This window comes from Aplidium turbinatum, chromosome 4 (assembly GCF_918807975.1).
Source record: "Aplidium turbinatum chromosome 4, kaAplTurb1.1, whole genome shotgun sequence".
Classification (NCBI taxonomy): Eukaryota; Metazoa; Chordata; class Ascidiacea; order Aplousobranchia; family Polyclinidae; genus Aplidium; species Aplidium turbinatum.
Window position 1 is genome coordinate 27,297,085 of NC_137475.1, and position 24,175 is coordinate 27,321,259.

The following is a 24,175-nucleotide window of genomic DNA, read 5'->3' on the forward strand; positions in this document are numbered from 1 at the left end:
TAAAATAAAAATAAACAAGATGTTAAACACGCCATAAAACTATGAAACGTAACAAACGCAGAAAAAATAGCAATATAATCAAAAACACCATTGAAATAGCAATAAGATATGCTGCGTTTGGGAAGAGCAAGTCAGGAACGCAGTTTTCAAATGACGTGACAAAGGCGTTGGTAGTTTGAGCAATAGAAACAAGATAATTGTTTGAGCCATCGAAGCTATGTACAGCATCAAGGATTACTACACATAAGGCGATAAAAAACAGATACAATTGCAAAGAGAGCAAAATGATAAGTCGTCACTTTGATTGAAAATCAGTGGACAACATAAAAAATATGATTAGTTATTATTAGGTTTGCTCTAATACGTCAAAATTCCAAAAATACGTTTAAACAATCCGTTCCGTCATTGGACATAGCAGTTTTGAGGACGTGCGCAATGAGCAGTATTATAGATACGACGTCTTACAGTGGCACAACCAGGAGATGTTTGGAATTTCATCTCTTGACAGAATAAACACTTAGCACAAAAGAACTCAACCCTCGGTAATTCATCGTAAATCGGAGGTAATTTTTGTCAGACAAAGCACACTAAAAGTGCGCTCTGCTTTGCTGGTAGTACATGGGTTTGCGTGAGATTTGTTGAGTAAGCAATGAAGGTGAAAAATTAGCAGACGTGCATCACGCCAAATCAAAAATTGTGAAAATGCCGCGCATGCTCTTACTAGGCGTTCCTGCCAGAAAGACATAAAGCCAACAATGATGTGGGGATAGCTTCCCGGTCAGTAAATTACTCTTTATCAAGGTCTGTAGATGAAGAATCAATGTAAAACAGAAGTAATTTATTGACCGGGTTAACACCGCAAAAATGCGATGTAATATCCAAACAGCAATTGAACTGTTTTACATTGATTCAACGTGAATCAACGTAAAAAAACAGTTGATTTGTTGTCTAGGTAAGTATACCATACTAAGTGCGTCATGGCGACATCGAGCAACGATCAACTGACAAGATTGGAAAAATGTGAAACCAGATGTAAGACTGTTAGATGCTTTAAGATATAAGTCAACATTGGCCAAACAGTGGTCGACATAGAAGAAAGAATATTCAGGCAGCCAAGTGGTGGATTCTGAGAGTATCTCATCATCAGGAAAGTCAGACTCGCTAAGGCTTGGAAGGTACTTACCTTGACAACACGCATCTATCCACTCTACTCAGCGAGTACAAAGACAATCCCACAACAGGAGATAAGCTATTGCACATCACATTTCATTGGCAATAAAATACAGAAAAAATATCTCGGTTAATTACACCATTATAAAAATAATAATAATAAGGTACATATACGGGTAAAGGTGAGGAATCAGAAGTTCTCCTTGTTATAATGAAAGAAGACACCACTTCCTGAATGCTTGTTGCACATCTTGTGAAGCTGAAAGAGAAAAGTTGTCACAACTTCAAATCAAGATAATTCTAATCAACCACTTTCTATGGACAACTAATTTTTCAATGCCGAATCTTTCATGAAATAATAGCGATTAAATACCATTTGGTTAAATAGTTTTAAACAATTTTTGGTCAGGTTTTTGGTGCAAGCACGGACCCTCAAGGGCTCCGTGGAATTGGAAATCAATGCAATAGTATTTTTTCGGCTGTTGTCATGATGTCAAACGTACATCAAAACATGTGTCGGTTGCTCAATGTTCAGCTCTTTTTTGTCTTGACTTATGAAAACTTACTTATGAAACCACAAATTTCTTTTTTTTTATTTATGAGGTTTTAGAACAGATAAAATATTGCCTGAGGGCCACTCTAGAAATAATAAGCTCATACTTGAAAGTGATTCTTCACAACTCTCTTGTGAACAATTATTTACAGGTCAGAATGAAAATGCCGCTAACATTGATAAGAAAAAGTCAAAACTACGCAGGCACAGACACTGTAAGCATCGTAATCTACGCTTCTGTGCCAACAATCACAACGCACCGTATGAGACAGCGCAGCGACGCCACAGAAAAAAACACCAATGTGAGTGTTAGGATGCTCGGTGGCCGCTTTGGAGAAGATGTCGTCCCAGTTCGGCCTGCCATAGTTTGTCTTCTGTTCCAGTCCTGTGATTATATCCCGGTCATCTTCCTCGTGGACAAAGATTTTCTTCGCCTATTCACAAATTCATGAGCAAAAAGTGGAAGAGATAGATGTAGCAGCACATCCCCACAGCCATTATCAGTCGCGTACGCAGGATGATCTCAATGGGGGGAAAGGCAATTCAAAAATGTTTCGTATTGAAACGAAAACGAATTGAAAAAACACTCATTTCCCAATAATAACCAGTAAATTATATTATGTAAGATTAGCCTACCATACTTAGCTTGCATTGACGATAATTTTTTTTAATTTACAGCAACTAGTTTACCCATTTAAATGTATTGAAAACAAAAAAAATGTGATATAACACTCTTGACGTCGCATACAATGTTTAACATAAATGACCTAGTTAGCTTACTCAACCCAATGAACCACGCGTATTGAGTACATGTTCAGTGGAGAACGCAGGATTTTCTTACTGGAGGAGGGAAGCGTTCGATGTAATTTGACATTTTTTTTTATTTAGAGTAGCCTAATGCTACTTAATAATCTGACCAAAGTTTAAGATAGCCGAAACTATCTCTTGGTAAAATATATAGCCTACTCACGGTCTTTGCGTATGTCACTGTACTTTTGGATTGAATTATTAGATATGTAAATATGAAAAACATGCTAGTAGGCCTAAACGGATAACTAACAACTGTAATAGTTCGATTAACAGACAATGGTTTCAGATTAAAGCAAGAATCGAACCTTTCTGAAAGTTTCAATATCGAATGCAACTTATTACGGTACTAAACAAAAATTTTCGCTCTCTGGACGTGGGCATACATAGCGAAAAAGAAGGCCTACCCTACAGAACTGTGTGAGCACCGTTTCTCTTACCACCAGTTGAACATCTTCGTCGTTTTATGAGCATTTAACTTTGGACAAGAGTTATACTATCAACTGTTGAAACACATTTTCCAAGAAAGCGAGAGCGTAGTGGGCCTATTATTTATTCTGTAAATTCCAACAAGGTAGCATAAATTTACTGGTTTCGCCGATTTAAAGTAGTCATTCCAAATGCCAACCAACAATACAAAACTTATTGATGCAGCCTAAGCTATAAAATGTCGAGTTTTTGTAGCAGTACTAGCAGTACTGTTTTTTATTTAAAATTACCGAAAAACGCTACACCAACTAAATGTGAATATGAGTGACCCCTAAACAAAGATGTGGGCCCACTAATCGGGGTTTTGAAGCGGTAAATAGGGTCTTGCGTAATTTAAGCTATTGAAACTCGAGCTTTTGCAGCAATAGTTGCAACATTTTTTTCATTTCAAATAACTTAGCCCAAAAACATTAAACAAACTGAAATTAGTGGGCTCTTATAACAGCATGGCCCAATGCCCCTTCCTGCGTACGCCACTGGCCATTATAGCCCCAGGCAACTGTCTTGTGTCACATCAAATGTACTTGTGCAAATACCTGTAAACTGCTAGCTTCTGAAAGTGAGAACTTTGCAGCTAACCATGGGGATCGTACAAGATAAATAGAGTTATTTGAGTAGGCCATGAGTTGAAGCATAAAAAAGAGCTAATAATTTATTCTAATACCCAGTAGTCACAAAATGCATACTGCATAGCCTACCCTTGCCGAGACAGGGATGGATGAGCATAGACCGTCTCTACACAATTGTCAGACCTCGTTGTTAAACCACTCACCAACGAGGAACAAAGTACCTCTTCTGAGAGGGTAACACCAGAGAATAGACGTCAAAAAATATTGGATAGCGTCTATCAGTACTCACCTGCTTCGAACTCCATCCCCTGGTCAAATAGATGTGATATTCAATTAGATTTTGTTGCCCTGTTTCCGCTAGTTGCTGCTCAAGGTGGATGAGCATGTCACCAAACCACTCAAACGCATGCACTTCAGGACATATCCAGAAGAAATATACTTTTTTTAAAGACAGCTCCTTTTCAGGATTCAAGTTCTTGTACCTGTTGGACATGATAGGATGTGTTATGGACAGAGCATCTGCAAAAAGGCAGTTGCGGAGTGAGCCGGCAACCTTACTCTGGTAGTAGAATTCAGGCAGGCAAAATATTTTTTGAAGCCAATTGGTCAAATTGTACTATTTCGAACGAAACTTTTACAAGCTTAAAACCACCAGTCGTGTGAATGCGTATTTACCAAATTCGCCATGTGCCGTTCCAAGCGGTAGAGGTGATAGTTGTGACATCTGCTGGATGCAAGTTAGATACTGACAGGGATTTTACTATTTATGATTTAACTTTGTCAACAATAAAATTACATTAACAGCAGCAAGCAAGATATGGCGTAGAAAAGACGGTTGAAAAAATAAATTTAGTGAAAGCGAATTTCCAGAAGCTCGCATGTGAAACCACTATCTCTCAGTCATAGCGAAAGTTTGTGCATCAAGATAGCACAGATTTTCCAATAACAACAGTTATCTCTGCAATCTGCATGTTTGAATTGAATCTGTTAGCTACAATAAACTTAATACCAGGTAAAATGTGATTATCTTGCTTGGTGTTCTGATCTGAAATTTCCACTATTTTTAATGATACAACTTTAATTTCCAAAGTGAAAAAAGGTGCACTCTACTATACTTCCAGCACATAAATACCTTTGGGACACAGATTCCACATATTTGCTCATGCGTTTTCTCTGAATCGGGTAAAAAAAAACTCAGAAAAAATTCAAATTCAGTCGATGCGAACAACGACACAAAATGAAAGTAAACATATCAAATAAATAATAAACTCAATCTATTACCCGACCATAACAAATTTTAGCACCAACTCACCACACTGATTTCAGCAAGGAGGCGAATGGGGTTACCCCAATGCCTGAACCAACACAGATGGCGACGGGGTAAGTGAAGACGTCCTCACTGGCCGTACCAAAAGGACCATCCACAGCCAGACGTGGCATCTTCCATGATGGCAACACCTGAAGACGACGACAAACTATTATTATCGCAGTACATTTCCAACTACAATTCATTTAAAAGGAGAGAGTTTACAAAGACTTGTTTGTTAGAAACACATGTCTTGCCACACGCAAATTGAATTTATAAATTAATGATTGGAGGCTGATGCAATTTCGATTTTGAACTCAACAAATGTAGTCTACTTACTCTTTGAAATGATAGCATTGAAAATCCAAATTGCCAAAGTATGGTCACTGCATCTCAAATTACTGCTAAACCACCGGTTTAAAAAATACAAATCTTTCCTACTTATCAATGTTGCCAGATGCTTTTCGGATTTATAACACAAATACAAAACTCTGGTCCAACGTTTGCGTAATAGCAGTAGAACAAAATCTGTCCAAAATCACACAAGATATATACACAAAAACTACAGTTACTACTTATCAGTTAATACTCACACTAACAACTTATACTATCGAGTATCGACTCTCAGTGCTACTGTACCAAGTCTGGCAGATCAGTTTTCAATTAAATTTAAAGCTTGCACGTTGATATGGCCTGTGCGTAAAAGTCACCTTGGTCGACCCGATTGCGTGATTAGCATGCAAATTACTTGTGTAAGTAAAAGGTCAGCTCAATATCTCAAAACTCGCCGGAATCAACTGAAAGTATGCAAATAAATATCTGCTAATCTTGTGATGGTGAAATTGCATGGAAATGGTAGTATGCAGCAAAAATAATGCGCAGCCTATTGCTTACAAAAATCTGATAGTACACTCACCTCTGCTCCTTCTCCGTCAGCTCCAAGTGCGCGACTGATGTTTGACGTCCAGTCTCCAACAATGCGGATGTGAACGCTGAAGTAGTTCTCCTCAGGAGCCTGCAAAAATATAGGCTCTCTGGTCATTGAGAAAAAAATGGAAGGAAACAGCCACCTTGGTATCTCTCGCATGAAAATGCGAAACGAAGACTATGAAAAAAGTTTTAAAATTAAAACTCCAAGCACTAAGCCAATTCCAATAGCCTGCAACCGATTTGTCCACAGTGTTAAGTGTCTACCTTAATTGTGTATTTTCAGATTAAATTTTTACTTTATTAACTACAGTATAATAAACTTAGTTTATTCTCACTAGAACTATTTCTATCACATCTAGCTATAAAACGATTTCAGTACATCACGGGTGGTAGCACAATTAAAAACACGAGACTTACTCCTGGGGAATGTGTAGGTGCTGAATTACTAAGGTTAGTTAGGAAATGGCGTAAATTATGACTTGCTCAGTGCGTATTTAACCCACATTCTGGATTCTAGGTGATTAGTTTACACTTTTTCTAGGAGATTAAAAAACTGATTGGTGATTTGAAAAAAGAGTACTAACTACTAACACCAGCAAAAAATAATCAAAGAAATAAAAAATAGCAGAATTTTAGGAGCAAATGCCAAAAATATCGCAGCAAATACCAAGTGGACCACATACCGACGTCAGAGTGAACGGATGCCATTCCAGTTGAGAAAGCTTCGGACATTGTATAAAGACATATTGTCCCACTTCTGCCTTAAAGCCTTTCTTCCGCATCTGTATTTCAATGACGCGAGACGGATGCTTAATGACCTGCAAGACAGAGGAAGATCGCATTGCACTAAGGGCCTAAGGGGCTCTACAAACATAAAACTTTATAATGTAATCTGTGATAAGAACTGGTAAGATCACAAAAATACAAATCATAGACTGCACGATACTGCCTGTTATGTCAGTGTTAAATCTCTAGTGCGTTCCTTGTGCTCAGTGTTGTTACAAATCATGACAATAAAGATTCCTGAGCAAAGCAGGATAGACTCTAAAAACTGAGTTGGTTTCATGATTTTTTAATTGATAATTTGCAAGTCCTATGGTTTTTTTTTAGTAATGCAAGTAACTGTTTTATTGAATGAGAAGTTAATCACATGATACTGACAATTACCTTCAATATTTTGACGCTTTGCGTGAATCGCACAAACCTCACTATTCTTTCTATGACGTATAGAAGCATAGGAGCGATCACCCACTTCCAAGTCTACAAATAGAATGGTTATTTCATCCATAGAAATGGTTTTGTGTCATAAAAACTTTGCTCTGGGAGCAACAAGCTGACCTATTAGAACTACAATGTCAAACCATCTTTATTAAAATCATCAAAAAACGTAAATCAACCTCGCTGAGTGAATGTAATTAATCATTGTGGAAGGTTTTGTAAATGTCAGTTCCGTCCTTCAATATCACTGTGTGTGTGATTATATTGAATCAAAAATTTTCTATTTTGCCAATTTAAAAGAAAATATTTTTATAAAACTACAACCATGTGCAAATACTTAACACTGGCCGGTGACTTACCATAGGTGCACTGCCCTCAAACTCCGGAATGACACACCCCCGTGGAGTGCCCCATGCGTTGATTGCAGCTGAGGTTGAGCTACAGTTGGTGGCGTTGTGAACGTTTAGACTAGCAGCTGTCTGCCCTCGAACTTGCATCCTAAATTTAAAATCCATGCGATCTATAAGTAGGGATGGCGTATATTTTCAAAATTAAATTTAGTCTTGATTATCGGATACAACAAGATATTGGAAGACATTCAGTATACTTTGTTCAAAATCTCTATCTAAACCCCTCACGCCCACCTCCCCTACCTCTACATAGTGATCGAACAGCAAATTCAAATTATTTCAAACTTATCAGCCACTTGAGTGACGTCAATGCTTAATAGAAAATAGAAACTGTATGCATTTGATTAGACTCTCAATTGGCCGCAGTATAACTCCAAAAGTAACAGATGAGAGGAAACAGATGGATGTTTTTAAAGGTTTCGTCGTCAAAAGGCAAAGGGTATTAGTTAAAAATGATGGCAAAGCCGAAAGTGCTAAGCCAGGCGCACTGGAAGTGAAGAACGGCCAGCATCGTATTGACTACAGTTCAAGAAGTAAAAAAGGAAAATCAGATAAATGCAGAACAATAGCCAATGGAGTGACTGTGGTCTTTAGAATGTGAATGAATAGATCCATGAAAAAAGAAGTTCAATGGTTCGGTGATGACCTATGTAAACTGATAAATCCCTAAATTGAATCAAAACTTACCGTGGCCAATGAGCTAAGTAAATTTATAATAATATCATTGTCTATTTGTCTATTTATGTATATACTGGCTTTATACGACAATTAGTCACAACAGATATAATGAGTAAAATTCTGGAAAAAAACTCACGAAATTCCATGGACAACAAGGAACCCGTAAAAGAAAATAAAGAGGTGATGCGTGTACCAAAACACTTCAAAGTAGGATCGGCGAATAAATTCCACTGACGACGACACTATGAGAAACAGGCTGAGGGTTATGACGACTCCTGTCCATCCGCCGGTAAGAAGGAAAACTGCACCAACAGACCACTGCAAACATGATATGCATTATGCAACTATGCATGAACAAACTTTGTCAATATAACAAAAAGTCATACTACACGGCTGCATGACTAGAAGATTGTTTTTAATCTACTGGCTTGGCACATAAATCGAAAAGCCAGTATTCACTTACACAACACGCTCAAAAAATACTAAATCAAAATAAATGGCCTCACACAAGCCATGTCTGGTGCCGCCTTGACTGTGAATGACGTGAACATGACATTTCGGGGTAACTGGCCCCAAGATAAATTCTCCAGTAAGAGAACTCTTATAATTGACATAGAAAATTTCTATAAACTGGGTCACCAGGGAATAAGCATGCCAAAAAGTAGTTTGCTATTTTTGTTAAAATAATGCCAAACTTCGACAGTATAATTTCCCCAAAACATATTGAATCGGTTTTTAGTTTGCCTCAATTCAACAAATAAAGCCTTATCACACCATGAAGTGAAGTTTATGTAATACTTTGAAGCTAAGTGACATTAACATGAATTTGGGGCCTGATTTCCTGTAGTCGTTTTTGCCTGCCGTAGCTAAGTTTAACTAACTAGTGCAAGCATTCGATTTCATCAGAACTGATTACCGTACTAAGGAAGAGTGGTGTTGTCTTGTCGCTTCGCAAATGATCTTTTGGAATTAAAAGTTTCAAGCAATTTTTTTTACACATCACAGTACAAGCAACAATAGTGACCAACTGATCAACAAACATACCACTACCAGCGAAAAACAGGCTTCAGCAACAAGGAAAAAGAAACCAGAAAATGTAAATTAAAACTTTGCCGAAACAACGAAAAAAAACGTTTGTATCGTAACCCATGAAACACAATATTGGTCAAACCCACAAATGTGACAAAATATTTACAAACTGAAACAACCAACCGTATGTTCAGTTGAGAAGGAGCGATCTTCCTGGCGTCGGCAATATCTGACTTCAATTGACTGACAAAAGCAGCGGTTGAGAACTATGTGACATGAATTAGTGGTACGATACTGATGAGCCCAGCCTCATGGGCGAAGCACTTGTCTATCGCTGAATTCATGCTACACTCGACTGCCGAGAAACACAACCGTATGTTCACAGTTAAGTTTGGGTAGATCTGCATTCAGTTATTTTACGCTTCGCTCTATGACTTGTAAAACGACATCTTACTACGGGACTACGAAAACATATTATTCAACTGAACAACAGCCGTTGTAGCGTGTAGGGGGAGCTTGATTTGGATAACCGCATTGTTTTGTTTGTTTGTTTTTTTTTCGGTGGCTCCATGATGTAACTTTAACATAAATATAACTAACATGATATTTTTCCTGATATTGTGTATTGAACCGAATGTAAACCTGAACTTGACTAATACCATGGATGTGAAAAAGATTTCTAAAAAAAAAACATTGTAACGCAACATAGAGAGTTTGTCCTCATTTTTCATTCAACTCATTGGGATTGTGTGACCAGTTAGTTAGTTAGTGTACGGTTTTAAGCCCTTTTGGTATTGTTGGATTAATCCTAAGACTGGATGGCGTATTTGAATAATATTTAAATGCGATATGATGATGCCTTCTGCGGGTCGCACATCAGCGCAGCGGGCCGCCAGTTGATGACCTCAGATGTCTGACCTAGTGTCTGTCAGTGACCTGTAGTGTCTCCAAACAAGGAATTTATTTTAGACTCGAATAGTATCATACCACATTAACATTTATAAGTGCACAGATTAAAAATAAACTACATTTAAAACTTTATGGCTCGCTTTCAACCGGATCACGTGACTTGCTAGTGGGTGGTAAACAGTCTCACTAGTCATGAAAAAGTTGAATGAATGCATGGAAGTAAGCATGATAGCGGCTTATGATAATGCTCTACAGATCTTCTCCGTTTCCGCCTTCCTGCCATTACGTAACCTTTCGGGGAAACTCTAATCATTGGCCAATCAGCAGACAATGGAGCAAGCTGCATTTGTAATTTATCACAGCACGTTGCATTGTTAATTCACAAGCCACTGGCTCAGAAAAATAGTAGCGGGTTGCACCACAACCTTTCAATCACGGCAGGGGCCTTTCTACGTGCGGATTAGCATAGTGGTAGATAAATTTAACAAAACTAAATTGCATGCAACAAATATCAGTCCGCACAGATCGCTCAATTAAGGGCCGACTTCGAGCGAGAAGAAACGGAAAATCAAGCAGCGCTGAATCAACTTTGGTGTTGAGCTCTTGAGCAACGCATTTTCAAAACTGCTCTTTATTCAGTGGCACATGGTGGATGAAATAATTCACAAATAACAACATTTCAGCAAGCAAACACTTCACTATGCCAATCTCAGTGACCTGGACTGCGTCACAGGTCCAAATGCCCCACAAGTATGTAAAACTGCTAAACAAAGCTTTATTATGCAATAGATTGGGTTTCGCTTTTAGACTGTAATTCGCTTCTACATTGTGAAGAAAGCTTTTTAGTTGGATGAAAAAGAAACCCATAACCAATCAAATCCAGTACAGTATATTACACTAACATATCATAAACTAGGTAATGCAGTATTCGTATTCATTGAATCATTATGCTGTTGTATTGAACAAAAGATTCTAAACATAACAGTGCAAATATATACTACAAATTTTCGGCAGTGGGATGAATGTGACTGATCACGCATTATATGGCTTGGCTACGGTTAAATTTGTACAACGAAATACGAATACTGTACTTCCCTTTGCAACTACTCTGTAAAACAATGAGCATATGATTAAGAGCTAAAACAAAAGCGGGTGCAGTCACAATTTCAGAGCCAGCAAAAACGGTCCTTTTTACATTGATTCATCGTCTGCAGGCGTTAAACCAATGCAAAAAGGCTATTTTTTGTTTGATGGCTTGCATCTACATAATTCGATTTGGAAGACGATGCCGGTTACAGCAATGAAAATACAACGTACCACTTGACTTCTGATAGGATTGAGGTATTGCTCTCCAGGATTATTCCCAATACTGGTCAACCTGGATTGTAGCAGCTTGATAGTCTGGACATTAGGTGGGTCAGTTGGGTCATTTGTTTTTATCGCATGTGCAGATGTGAAGAAGTCAACATTAAAACAGTGGGCAAAATAGTGGATCACTGAAAGTTAAAAATAACGAGTTTCTCCTAATAAACTTATACTCATATAAGTTGCTACTTTCAAACTATAACACCCATAAAACACTTGCCTCACTGTCACACCAAAATCGAGCAATTGCAGCCGATACATCAATGCATGAGGCTGCATTTTTGATACTATGAAACGCTACTGGCAAACTAGCAGTAACTCGCTACTCAGTGGTCGCGGACTACTGACTGGCTTACACTTTTTCATCAAACAAAAATATGATTAGAAAATTGCAAGCGAAAGTGACCCAGGTAGATTTTATACTTTTGACAACATCACTCATAAAAAGAATGTCAATCGTTTACCAAGCATGGCATGGTACGCAGAGCAATAAATACGACCTTACACCGCTTGCTCGAACAATGCATCGGCATTCAGCAATTGGTATGCCATACGTAGAGATGTTTAAGTCGTTGTGCTTTTGATTCGCTTTTTTTACTTTTTTTTATACTATTTCCAATTGTTTGATACATTTTTTCAAGTCACAACCGTTTTTATTAATCACAATAAAGAATTGCAATAAAAAAAATGTAAAATGATAGATATGCTGAATTTAACTTATTATGAATTAGCTACATGACTGTAGTTTAGACTTGGTTCTGTCAGTCAGAAGTGTGGCCGCATGCTCAGCAAGTGATACCAATAAACGACCAACTTCACATGCTACCATGAGGATGACTTTTCAGATGATGAATCCTGCGAAATCCTGTTCCAGTGGTGACCATGTTATGTTAACAGTTAACCTCCTTTGTTGTTTGTGGCTGTGGGACGGGTACTCTTTAGCAAGACACTTAAAGGCGTGCCGTCGACTGTTTAGTGGCACCCCTTAGGCTACGTTTACATGACGTTTCATTGCGCCCGAAATGAAAGATTTTCATTTAATCAGATGTAGGTTAATCGAAACTTGAAAAGACATTTAAAAAGACTGTTTCCGAATCGGATTCTCCAAACGGTCCATTCCGCTCGTAAACATGAGAGAAATCTAGGGCTATAGTCTAAGCCTTAAGGCTACGTTTACATGATAGGCGAAATGAAAATGACCGAAATGAAATCTCAAAGCGAAATGATCAGATTATTTGTGCAAAGAAAAATTATTGTGTTCGTTTTGGTTCTAAAAAGAACACAAAAAACGACTTATATACATCTCTACTCTCTAGCCAGACTAGCCATGTCGAATTTTTGCGGTTGAAACGAAAATCGAGCTTAGAATACCCAGAACTAAAGTTGTAGGATTGAAAACTTATTTCGTACTACTGATATAAAAGTAACGCCATCAAAACAATATGAGAATCTACATGAATGCCTTTGCGTGCAGATGAAGACGCCTTACAACCGCGGGCAGCATTCTGCGACTGAAGCGATTGGTGGATAACAAAGACAAACAAGCACATAAAAAGTAGTTGCGAGGAAATCAATATATGAAAGTAATATGCAACGTACTGTATATATATACATTTCACTGCAAAACTGAAATTATTCACACTGCTTAACTTTATAACGAAAATATTTTAACATTTTCAAATACACAATATTGAGGCAAAATTCTTCGCCTCAACTTTAATTTCGTTTCAAAATTAGTTTTCTCTTATTGAAAAAAAAAAAAATATATATATATAGGCACCTAAGCCGTGGGGGCCAGGCCCCCACGCATATTTCTGTGTGGGGGCAACTTTTTATGCTGCATTGATACGTAAAACAATAGATGAACTAGCGATCGGCATTCGGCAGCAGGAAAACATTTTTAAATGCAAACCGCAACAGCTTCGCGATAAATAATCACTAGAGCGAGTAGCGATGCTACAATCCCACCCCCTACAATCCCACCCAAGACGTTGAATCAATGTAAAAATGACTGATTTTGCTGCCTGAGACATAGCAAAAATCTACCACTTTGCGTCGATTCAATGTCATCAAATGTTGAATGCACCCCAAAACAACATAATTTGCTAGTTGACGCAGCGTGCGATTAGATGCGCTTGCAAACAGACTCGATGTCGCTTTCGAAAGTCGAAACCTCTGCAGAGAATTGTCGCGGCAGTGAATCGCTTGCTGTGAAAATGAACTTGAAGTCTCGGCCCGAGGTAACCACTAACCAACGCAACAAGGGCTGGTACAAACCGCATTGCGCACAAGCGGCATAATCAACACAACAACGGACTCGCGCAAACTGCATGGCGCACACACGACCGTTGCCATAGAAACCCGATCAAAGGCGGGGAAATATGCGCATTTTTTGTTTCATCTGCAACACGAAAACGGGCGTATTACAGCGACTTGAAACTTGAAAGCTGGTCAGCCATAAGTTGCGATATTGTAGTGAAAAGGGAGCAATGTCAAGTCGAAAAATTTAATCAAACAAACAAAAAAAAAACTTAATCAAACGTCTCTCCTAACTATTTTTCAAGGGCTGTTTACGGATGTCAGAAACTTTTAAATTTATTCAAGGTGACGTGCTGTTGAATTGATGTAAACATGAATGATTTTACTTTCAACAGGTAGCCTATATTTTCAAGCGTATGATCAAGTTAGTATTTTCATTCCATTTACAGTACACCTTTTAGTAAACCTTTTCGTCTCTTGTTTCATGCTAATAAATCTAGTTCGTTGCTAAACTTTATATTGTGCTTAGCTTAAAGAGTCGCAGTCCATCAACCGCTAGCAGACGCATAGCATGTGTTTTAGTCGAGTTTTGTTTATAATAATTAACGGTAGGTCGAACGTAGCGATAACTCCGAGTGTGGCAATAAAAGCAATCCTAGTGTGACGACATACTGTAATTACGTCATCCATCTGCGTGACATTTCGCTGAATTTACGTTGCTGCTGATGAAACACGCTTTCGCCCCCACGGCCAAAATAATAGTTAGGCGCTTATGTATATATATATACAGGGCTGCGATTTTTGCCTTTTTCGGTGACGAGGTCACTCGACACGCGCCATCACTATTCGACAAACGCCGTGCCTTATGAAAAAAAAACGAAAAAAAAAAGGAAAATAAACAGGAAAAAAACTGAGAGAGGACTAAACGTCGTCAGGTCGAGGAACAATCGGGGGGGGGGGCATCACGTGATGCAATCATAAGAGTGCTGACTTACGTAAACTTTCTTGCGCCAGGTAGGCTACTTTCAAAGCAAGGTCTAAAAGCGTCGCTTCACACGAGAAAGTCCCAAGGCGTCAGCGCCGCCATTTTCAACACTGCGGGAGAATGCTTTGATCGAAGTTCCAACGCCTGGCATCAAACATTTCGCCACACACTTTTTGTGCTATTCGACACAACGGGTTTCTTTTATAGATAAAATAACCGAAGTAGGCTACTTTTAGTTGTCAACGTGTTTGCAAGTTTGTATTTATGTCTGACTTATGCCCTTGTTGTTCCAAGATTGCAGAAATGTTTTGCAATGTGAATAAAGAATAGTAGACGGATAAACACGGCTGCAACTTGACTTCCAGCCACTAAAAGGGTTTCTGTGATTACGTAATGGGCGATTTTGCATTTGCATTCACAAAAGCACACAACCCAGCTGGCAAAACCCGTCGTTTTTACATTGATTCAACGTCTGCAGACGTTGAATCGAAAAAACGAGAAGCGAAAAATATACTAGAGTATAGTCTATCACGAGTCACGACCGCACTGTTTGATTTGTAGTGATGTAATAATACCAAAAGTAGCGATACGCACGCTGTCACGTTAAATAACTCAGGGGGAAAAGTAAGTTAATTTTGGGTTGATTCAACGTTCGAGTCAGCACAAATCTATTTAATTTTTTTTCCTGGCGGGTTACATTGCGTACCCGGACAGCAAAAATCATCATTTTTACATTGATTCAACATCTACAGACGTGAAGTCAATACAAAAATAACGAATTTTGCTGCCTGCGTAACAATGCCCAAGAAGAAATTTACGTTTGTTTTACATTAATTCGACATCTAGCAACTTTGAAATATCATAAAATATCGTTAATTGTTCAACCAGGTACCGGTAACAAATTAATATCTCACTGCGAGATGATTGCCTCGATTTACGTTTACACTAACATAATTTCGGCACAATTGAGATATTGCGAGCAAACACGAGTCTGTTTGATAAAGAACTAGCTGTCAGAATCGGAATCATAAGACGCCGTATGGGAGGATGAAGCTGTCGCATGGTCACTGGAATACTTGAAGACGCAAAACTGCCCGTTCATGAACGCGCAATGCCATATGATCAGAAGCATTATTTTTCTTTTATGCCGAAGAACCGTTTATCTAATTTTGTACTACTTTTTTAACTTGACCCCGTAGCTTTTCTAATTCCGATTTGTTTCCGTCATAAAATTCTTTACAAATTTTGCAAAATACCACACTAACTTTTCCTTTTGTTTGATATAATCTATAGCAGGTAAATTCCACTTTTTAACTGTATCTTCTTTCACGATGATTTATATTCGCAACGACACCGGTAAACAATAAGCATTCGATGAAAGAATAACTTTTGCGTAACAATAAGCCGGTATTTATAAGGTTGCAAACTTTTTACAGTTCACAAGAGCATTGTCAGCGCATAAAATAGCTTGCGTGATGCTCTGGGCTACCGCCGTGTGACACGCGATGAAGAAGCGCATAAAATTTCATTTGATTAAAAATTAAAGCATACGGCAATTGTCGCAGCAACCAAAGGTGTGTTGATTTGGCGACGGCAATGTTTTTGCCGTCGTAGATGGAATCACTCAACCAGCGTGCGATTAAAAACTTAAAGTAAGTGACTCTGATACCACACAACTTGTGCGGTAACTCGTGACCAAACGCTTATAATCTGACTCTTGTGACGTCATATTACTATTCGACAAACAAACGTTGAACTTTTGGTCGTTCGACAAGAAAGAAAAAATCGCAGCCCTGTATATATATTATATTTAATTATACTTCAAATTTTAAAAAGCGATTTGTTTGATTACAGTAGACGGCTTATATAATAATTAATCAAAACAGAATGTACATACAATGTACATTTGTACAAGAATGCTAGAAAGCGTAGAAAAATCATGCACTTTAAAATAACCTTGAGTAGGCCTAATGCTTTCATTCTCAAACATCTAATTATTATCACTTGATGTTTTAAGAAGCAGCAAAGCACTTCACTATTTTTTTATAAAAAGCATGTTTTCCAGACTTCAACAGCTTTTTCGTTTTTTATGTGGTTTAATAATATGAATGTCTTCATAAAAAATCATTTCAGAATTAACGTAAAAAATCCAGAGATCAAAATCTTCATATTTCATAAAAGAAAAACTTCAAAATCTTTCCAATTTCATAAACTTTAGAAAAAAAATTTAAGATATATAGCAAATCATTTGTGATCATGCCAAACACTTACAAGTCATCAGTACGATCATGTATGCACACAGACGATGAAACTTTATGTTTTTATCAAGAATTCCTCTGACACGTCGTGGACAGCACTGAAATTTTTCAAAGTACTTATATTAGCCAACAAACTAAAAAGAAAATCATGAAAGTGTGAAACAACTTCAACCGTAATAGTCTGGTTTTTTTTCGCTGAGACTTTTCGGTCATTTGTCCGAAATGACTTGAAAAAATTCCGTCATTTTTTCTGATGAAAATATTTCCTTTTTAAGTAGCTGATACAAACCAAAATTGTCACTTCCTGACTAGCTACAACATTAAGTTTCGCTGAGAAATGTTGTCGTGTTTTATCTGAGAATAGAGAATTATATATTTTTTTTTGGACATTTTGACCGAATTGACTATATTTTTTTCGGACACTTTGCTAAAAAATCGGTCAATGACCGATAAATGACTGAAAAAAACCTTCAGGTAATAGTAAATAGGATGCTTTTGTTCTAGGATCAATTTACACAGTAAATCATTCAACCAGTCCCACATAACTGCATTGTCGCAGTATCACATAACTGAGTGCAACACATTATGTTGCATTTCTTCACACCATTGACGGTTTGCACTAGCCACTACCGAAGAAAAGTTTGTCAATCATGCAGTATTGTGATCTTCGCCGCAGACATTATGACAGAGCAGAAGCAGATATCTTGGTGTGCCTTGACCACATTGCTTATGTAGTAAACCAAAGTGGTAACCTCACATCAGACTTGTTGATTTCCACCACTCATTTTACCAGTGAGCTCAAAAAGATGCTACAAGTTTCAAGTGCAATGTAACAGGGCCGGGATTAGAAACGCATATGCTTACAAAGAATCAAATGAGAACTTGTCTCTGTTCCCCAACGAGTAGCTTCCAGGGAAAACTGAGGCTCTTTTTGACTGAAAGTAAGAATAAAGAAAGTGGTTTGTCATGGTCCAGTTAGTCAGAAGTTTTGTCACTGCTTGTTAGGGTGTGGCTGGTGCCCTTATGTTATTCAAATCACCTCTTCTTTTAGCATACTGTGTGGATGGGTGATACAAACTCACCTGCAAAATTTCAGTTGATTTCGACAACATGTAGGTATAGCACAAAGGATTTAAAGATTGCGCAATCACACGGCACTGAAAATTGTCAAAAATCGCTTATTTTTTTAACATATTTTAATAATGCAAGCATATTTTCAACTATAAAATGTATTATTGACCTATGTCAAAGTAAGTATGGTTTGTACTTTAATATTTGAGTGTTATTGGGATAATTTATTTGTTTTTTTCTCAATTTTAGAGATTTTTTGTCGTCAAAGCAACAAAAAAAACTTTAAATTTTTACCGTTATCCACTAATAACAACTCCTGTGTTCAAATGTTTTTGAATTAATTAGTGTAAAACGTATTATTTGTCTATATCAATGGTCTTGGTGTTTCTATTCTCATATTTGAATGGTATTTTGATACCTAGGTATGGGTAGTTGTAATAATGAGAGCAATTACAAGTGAAGTACCAAATTGCATGTAAAGATATCGCAGCGCAGTGTACTATATTTGACATTTGTGTGTGTTTCTATATTATACTACCCCACATTTGATAGTTTTGCAATGCAGTAGCAGATGGCTACAATCGGCCACATTTTCTGGATTCAATGTTTAGTGATGTTGAATTAACATAAAAAGTGCCTATTTTACACGCTGAGAACACGTTACCATGAAAATTGAAAAAATGGCCATAACCCCACAAGTCCACAACCACTTGAGCTAGATTGAAATTTTTTTTCTTCTAAAGATGCAAAATACCCAAGTTCCTATCAGTTGTCAATACATTATGTAAGCCTAGCTGTTAAATTTTTCAAGTTAAATCAAAAAACATGATTTTCAAGTTTTTCAATACAATTTCCCAGCTAATAGCTCATAACATGTGATTTTACAAGCATTTAGTAAATTTCCAATAAGATATATATATGTCATAATAGCCAATTGTTACCAGCTAATAGCTAATTATATGGAATTTTACAAGTGTATTTTGGTAAATTTCCATTAAAGTATGTGTCATAATAGCCAATTGTTATCTATTCTTGCTGAGCTAAATCTTCCAATGTGCATTGTGCAGTTGTACATTGCATAGGTCAATGTGATTTTTACAGCAGTCAAATACAGTATGATCCAGTAAGGTAAAGGTATTATAATTAATGTATTGTATGTGATTAATTAAAGTCAATCACTGATATAGTCTGTTTCTGTTTAGTAGTAGGTAGTGTTAATAGGCCTGTTCAATTAACAGGCCTGTTTAGTAAGTAGTGCAATATAGCGTACTGTCATGACAGTTTGCATTATAACATATATATCACATATTTTATTGCTTTTATTCGAGTTGTCCTGATACTGATGTGTAGTCAAGTGTGTAGTATATTAGTTATGTTACACTGTAGTATCCATACAGTGTAAAGTGTGTTCAATATTGTTCAATCTATTTACAGGTCAATTTAGCAATGTAATATAATAGTACTCTAAATGTAATACACCATTCATCAAGCATCAAAAATGAGCATAAAAACCAGAAACCAGGATCAACGTTTTTTTATCTTTAATTTGTTACCTCATGATGATGACAGAATTATTCACGGAGCTCGTCTTCCAACTCATGAACAAATATTAAAGTCACTAATCGCTTGGAAGGAATTTTTACGTAACAATGATTTTTCAAAGCAGCAAGACACCCTCAGGCCAGCTGCCAAAAAGGTTGCAGATGAAGTTTTAAAATTCTACGAGAAAACAACTATACCACATATTGCACAAAATAACATAATAAAAAGGATTGAATTGTTATTTAACGATTATAAGTCAATAATGAAACTCAACTTGAAAAGAAGAGAGGACGAGAATCTGAAGCTGACAAAATTTAAGCAGAAGATGAATGAGACTATGCCATTCTGGATAAGAAACCCTATTGCTAATATGGAAAAATCTAAAGTAGGTAAAAAGGCTGAAGAAAATATCCAAATTCAGGAAGACATAGTATTTCTATTGGATATGATGTCAAACCGAAAAGCAACAATAGCCGGAATAAATAAAGTCCAAACAGAAATTGAAAAAAAGCGAGAATTGAGACAAACTGGTTCAAAACGAAAAGTCTTTGAAGCTATCAACCAAGAACCATCGACATCAACACTGTATATACATACTGAATCGGAAGTTGAAGATAATGATTGGGATATTCATGACATGGCGGTTAGTTTAGAACTCAAAAGGTCTCACCATAGAACAGTGAAGACTGGAACTAACATATTTGTTCCCCATGATGTTCTAAAGTCACCAGTAATAAATTCAACTGCTATTCGCAACAATATCTCTCCAACTGCTCTATCTGCACTGCTTGAGTCATTTATTGTTGCCTGCTCTGGTAATCCAAAAAAAGTGAATCTACACTGTTCTCAGTCGTATCGTTATAGGATTACATCAAGTAAGAAAATTGCAGAATGCATCCGGGAAACATGGGAGTCACCGGAAGTTGGATTAATACATTGGGACGGGAAGCTAATGGATACACTGAACAACAAGGACAAAACAATCGAGAGGATGCCAATTTTAATTAGTGGTAATGGAAATTCCAAACTTCTTGGTGTGCCGGCAATACACACACACCAAGGTGCAGGCCAAACAGGGCTTTCTATTGCAGAAGTTACCTGTTCACTCCTTAGGACATGGAATGTGAGTGAAACTTCAATTGCAGGAATGGTTTTTGATACAACTGCATCGAACACCGGTCACAAAAGTGGAGCTTGTATATATGTTCAGGATAAGTTGAATAAAGGTTTACTGTGGTTTGCTTGCAGACACCATGTTGGTGAAATCATATTAACTCATGTATATGACAAACTCAAAATTGAAGCATCCAGAGGACCAAATTATGCTTTATTTAATCGCTTTAGAACAAACTGGGACAGTATTACAAATCAGGATTTTGCGGAATTGAATGTTTTCAATTGGAAAGATGTAAATAATGCTGAGTTTTTGTACAACTGTAAAGCACAACTAATTGAAACAGCTACCTCTATGATGGCTGAGAATACGAGATTTCGGTGCAGGGATGACTACAGAGAGATGTTGCATCTTTCATTGATATATGCTGGCTCAAACTTAGTGGAACTCGATAATTACACGATGCTAAAGCCTGGTGCACTCCATCAGGCACGGTGGATGGCACGAGTTTTGTATGCAATTAAGATTGTTCTTTTTGAAAACAAGATTAAAACTGAATTGAAAAAAAATGTAATTTTGTCATCATCACAATTTTTAAAGTTGAAACGATTTGTAAATTTCATAGTGTTTGTGTATGTGCCATGGTGGTTTACTTGTCAAATTGCAGTGGATGCACCTTACCATGACCTAGAATTAATAGATAAATTCTTCTCATATAAAGATGTTGATGAAGAAATTTCCACCATCGCAATCGCGTCATTTGCAAAGCATCACTGGTACCTTACAGAAGATTTGATACCATTTTCCCTGTTTAGTTCAAAGGTTAACTTGTCCTCAAAGGAAAAAATTGCAACAAAACTTAAGAGCTTTGATAAAGGTACAAAATTCATCAACCGAATTGGTTTCGCTGCTGACAAAGGTTATGGAAAACCCCAGTTTCTCAAGGAGGTGTCATCGTCATCTTCTTTAGATCAATTTGTCGGTGCTGATTCATGGATGTTTTTTGATTTGTTTAAAATTGATACAGCATTCCTTGAACTACCTGTTGAAAGTTGGGAGTCTGATGCTTCTTATCAACAAAGTATAAAGCTATTATCAACAGTGAACGTTTCAAATGATGCTGCTGAAAGAGGGGTGAAGCTTGCTTCTGATTTCTTACATCACTCCAAAACTGAAGAAAGGTATCAGAACATTCTCCAAGTTGTTGAAAACGATCGAAAGGTTCTTCCTAACCAGCGTAAACGTTCCTCTGGGGATAGTTCAAAAACCTGGTTTCTGTATACATCATGAACATTGTTGGACGTTGGTATGCTAATGTGTATTATATTTAATATTGGTTTTAATTGTGTTAGTGTAGTACTGTGTCTGCACGAAATGGCAAATTTTCAAAAATCAAAGTTTTCCGTTGCTTCGACGACAAAAATTTACGGAAATTGGGCGAAAAAGCAAATAAATTATCCCAATAATACCCTGATAGTATATATATATAATGCAAACAATACTTACTTTGGCATAGGCCAATAATACATTTTATAGTTGAAAATATGCTTGTATTAAATTGAAAAATGTTAAAAAATAAGCGATTTTTGACTATTTTCAGTGCCATGTGATTGTGCAATCTTTAAATCCTTTGTGCTATACCTACATGTTGTCGAAATCAACTGAAATTTTGCAGGTGAGTTTGTATCACCCATCCACAGAGTATGCTAAAAGAAGAGGTGATTTGGTAAAGTATTTAATTTTTGGTGGGCACCAGCCACACCCTACTGCTTGTGTTTAAATGTGTTCTCGTACCAAGGGGCGTGCTAAGGAGTCTCCTGGAAAAGACTAGGGCAGAGAAACATTGGAAGACACAATAACAACTTCCACGAGGGTGAAGACTTGCAGACCTACCCACTCAATTTCGGCATTAATTGGAAATTAAGTTGCCTGCTAACCTGCTTGAGATAAACCAGGTTAGCATTACTGGTTTTTTGTTTTTTCGCTGAGACTTTTCGGTCATTTGTCCGAAATGACTTGAAAAAATACGATCATTTTTTATTTATTTTGGTCATTTTTTCTGATAAAAACATTTCCTTTCAAGTAGCTGATACAAACCAAAATTTGCACTTCCTGACTAGCTGCAACATTAAGTTTCGCTGAGAAACGTTGTTGTGTTTTATCTGAGAAAAAGTTAGAACAGACAAACGTTTCTTCAACGTTCATCAGTAAAACTCAACCTTGCAACACCTTTTTCGGACATTTTGACCGAATTAACTATATTTTTTTTCGGACATTTTGCTAAAAAATCGGTCAACGACCAATAAATGACCGAAAAAAACCCAGCTAGCATATGTACTGTAGCAAGAAATTTCTAGCCTATCTGTATAGGTGCAGAGTGTCTTCTATGTTGTGTTGCCTTTTATGCTGAGCAGGTTGGTGTACCTTCTAAACTTGTCGAAGGATCAGCAGCAACAATTCATAACAAATTTACTCAAGTTGATGATTGTGTCACTACACCATATCATAAACTATGTATCACAACAGTTTCAAAAAATTGACTTACCATAGACATCCGTCGAGATAATGATAGGATGTTGCGGCAAATTGGTAAAAGAACAAGTAAGCAATTGAAGTTAAGACAAGCAGCAGGAGCACGAGCTAGTGCTAAAGCTGGACCAAGTAACACCCTTGTGTAATAAAACTTCACATTGGTGTTGTAGTACAGATAATAGTAGACAAAAAGGAAGACATTGATGGCTAACCAAATCAACTGTGAAAACAAAAATTGAAAATAAATAAGAAAGTTAGAGACCAATGAATTTTAATCTATATTATATGCAAGTGTAAAAATCTTAATGATGGAAACAAAAAAGAAAATTGAAAAGCTAAACTAATTCAGCAAAACTAGAAGCATGTTTAGATTCAAAAATAAAGAACTTCAATATATAATTATATATGTCAAAAAATGATTTAACTATTCCATGGTTTAAAACCCAGTCAATAATGAAGGGAAGTCGCATTGTAATAAGTGAGCCTGAGTTCAATCCCAAGGTCAGTCAATATCAAAAATAAAAATCTGATACCCACAAAACTTATTCTAAGCACTAAGATAAAGGAGGGGGATTGTAGGTTTTAAGCCGTGAGTTTATACAAAGAAATACAGGAGAGACGTTGCCGACCTTCACAAGCGGGTCGCGGGTGGCTTAAAACCTACAAGCGCCTGAAGGAATAGCCTACTGGTAGAGTAAAACACATGTTATCCTCATAGTGACTTGCACTGTGGTGGAATAGCTTGAACAGCCAAAAGCCCATGAAAGGAAAATCAGTGCTAACTTATGCCTACCCCAAAGGTTCCACATTTTTTCTACTTCTTATGCTGAATTGATATAAAACATGGTTTGGCATAGATGTACTTACAAATCCAATATATTTAGCAAGTTCATTCACCAACAATCCACTGAGATCCATTCCTTTTATAAAATGTTGAAAATTATGATAATCTTTAACATTTACAATCACTTGAATAACTAG

At 37.0% G+C, this 24,175-nt stretch overlaps 1 protein-coding gene across 1 annotated transcript; it reads right to left on the bottom strand.

The window, feature by feature from the left end:
• Positions 1-18: 18 nt before the first annotated feature.
• LOC145768198 (NADPH oxidase 2-like) lies at positions 19-24,163 on the bottom strand. Its single transcript, XM_082579682.1, has 13 exons — positions 24,062-24,163; positions 23,208-23,414; positions 16,949-17,033; positions 11,386-11,564; positions 8,267-8,448; positions 7,402-7,540; positions 6,992-7,084; positions 6,508-6,642; positions 5,811-5,909; positions 4,901-5,046; positions 3,878-4,070; positions 1,984-2,157; positions 19-1,429 (listed from the first exon to the last, which is right to left on the bottom strand). Exons 1-13 carry the CDS (start codon positions 24,110-24,112, stop codon positions 1,361-1,363), a joined length of 1,752 nt encoding a protein of 583 aa, XP_082435808.1. The 5' UTR covers positions 24,113-24,163; the 3' UTR covers positions 19-1,360.
• Positions 24,164-24,175: the final 12 nt, after the last annotated feature.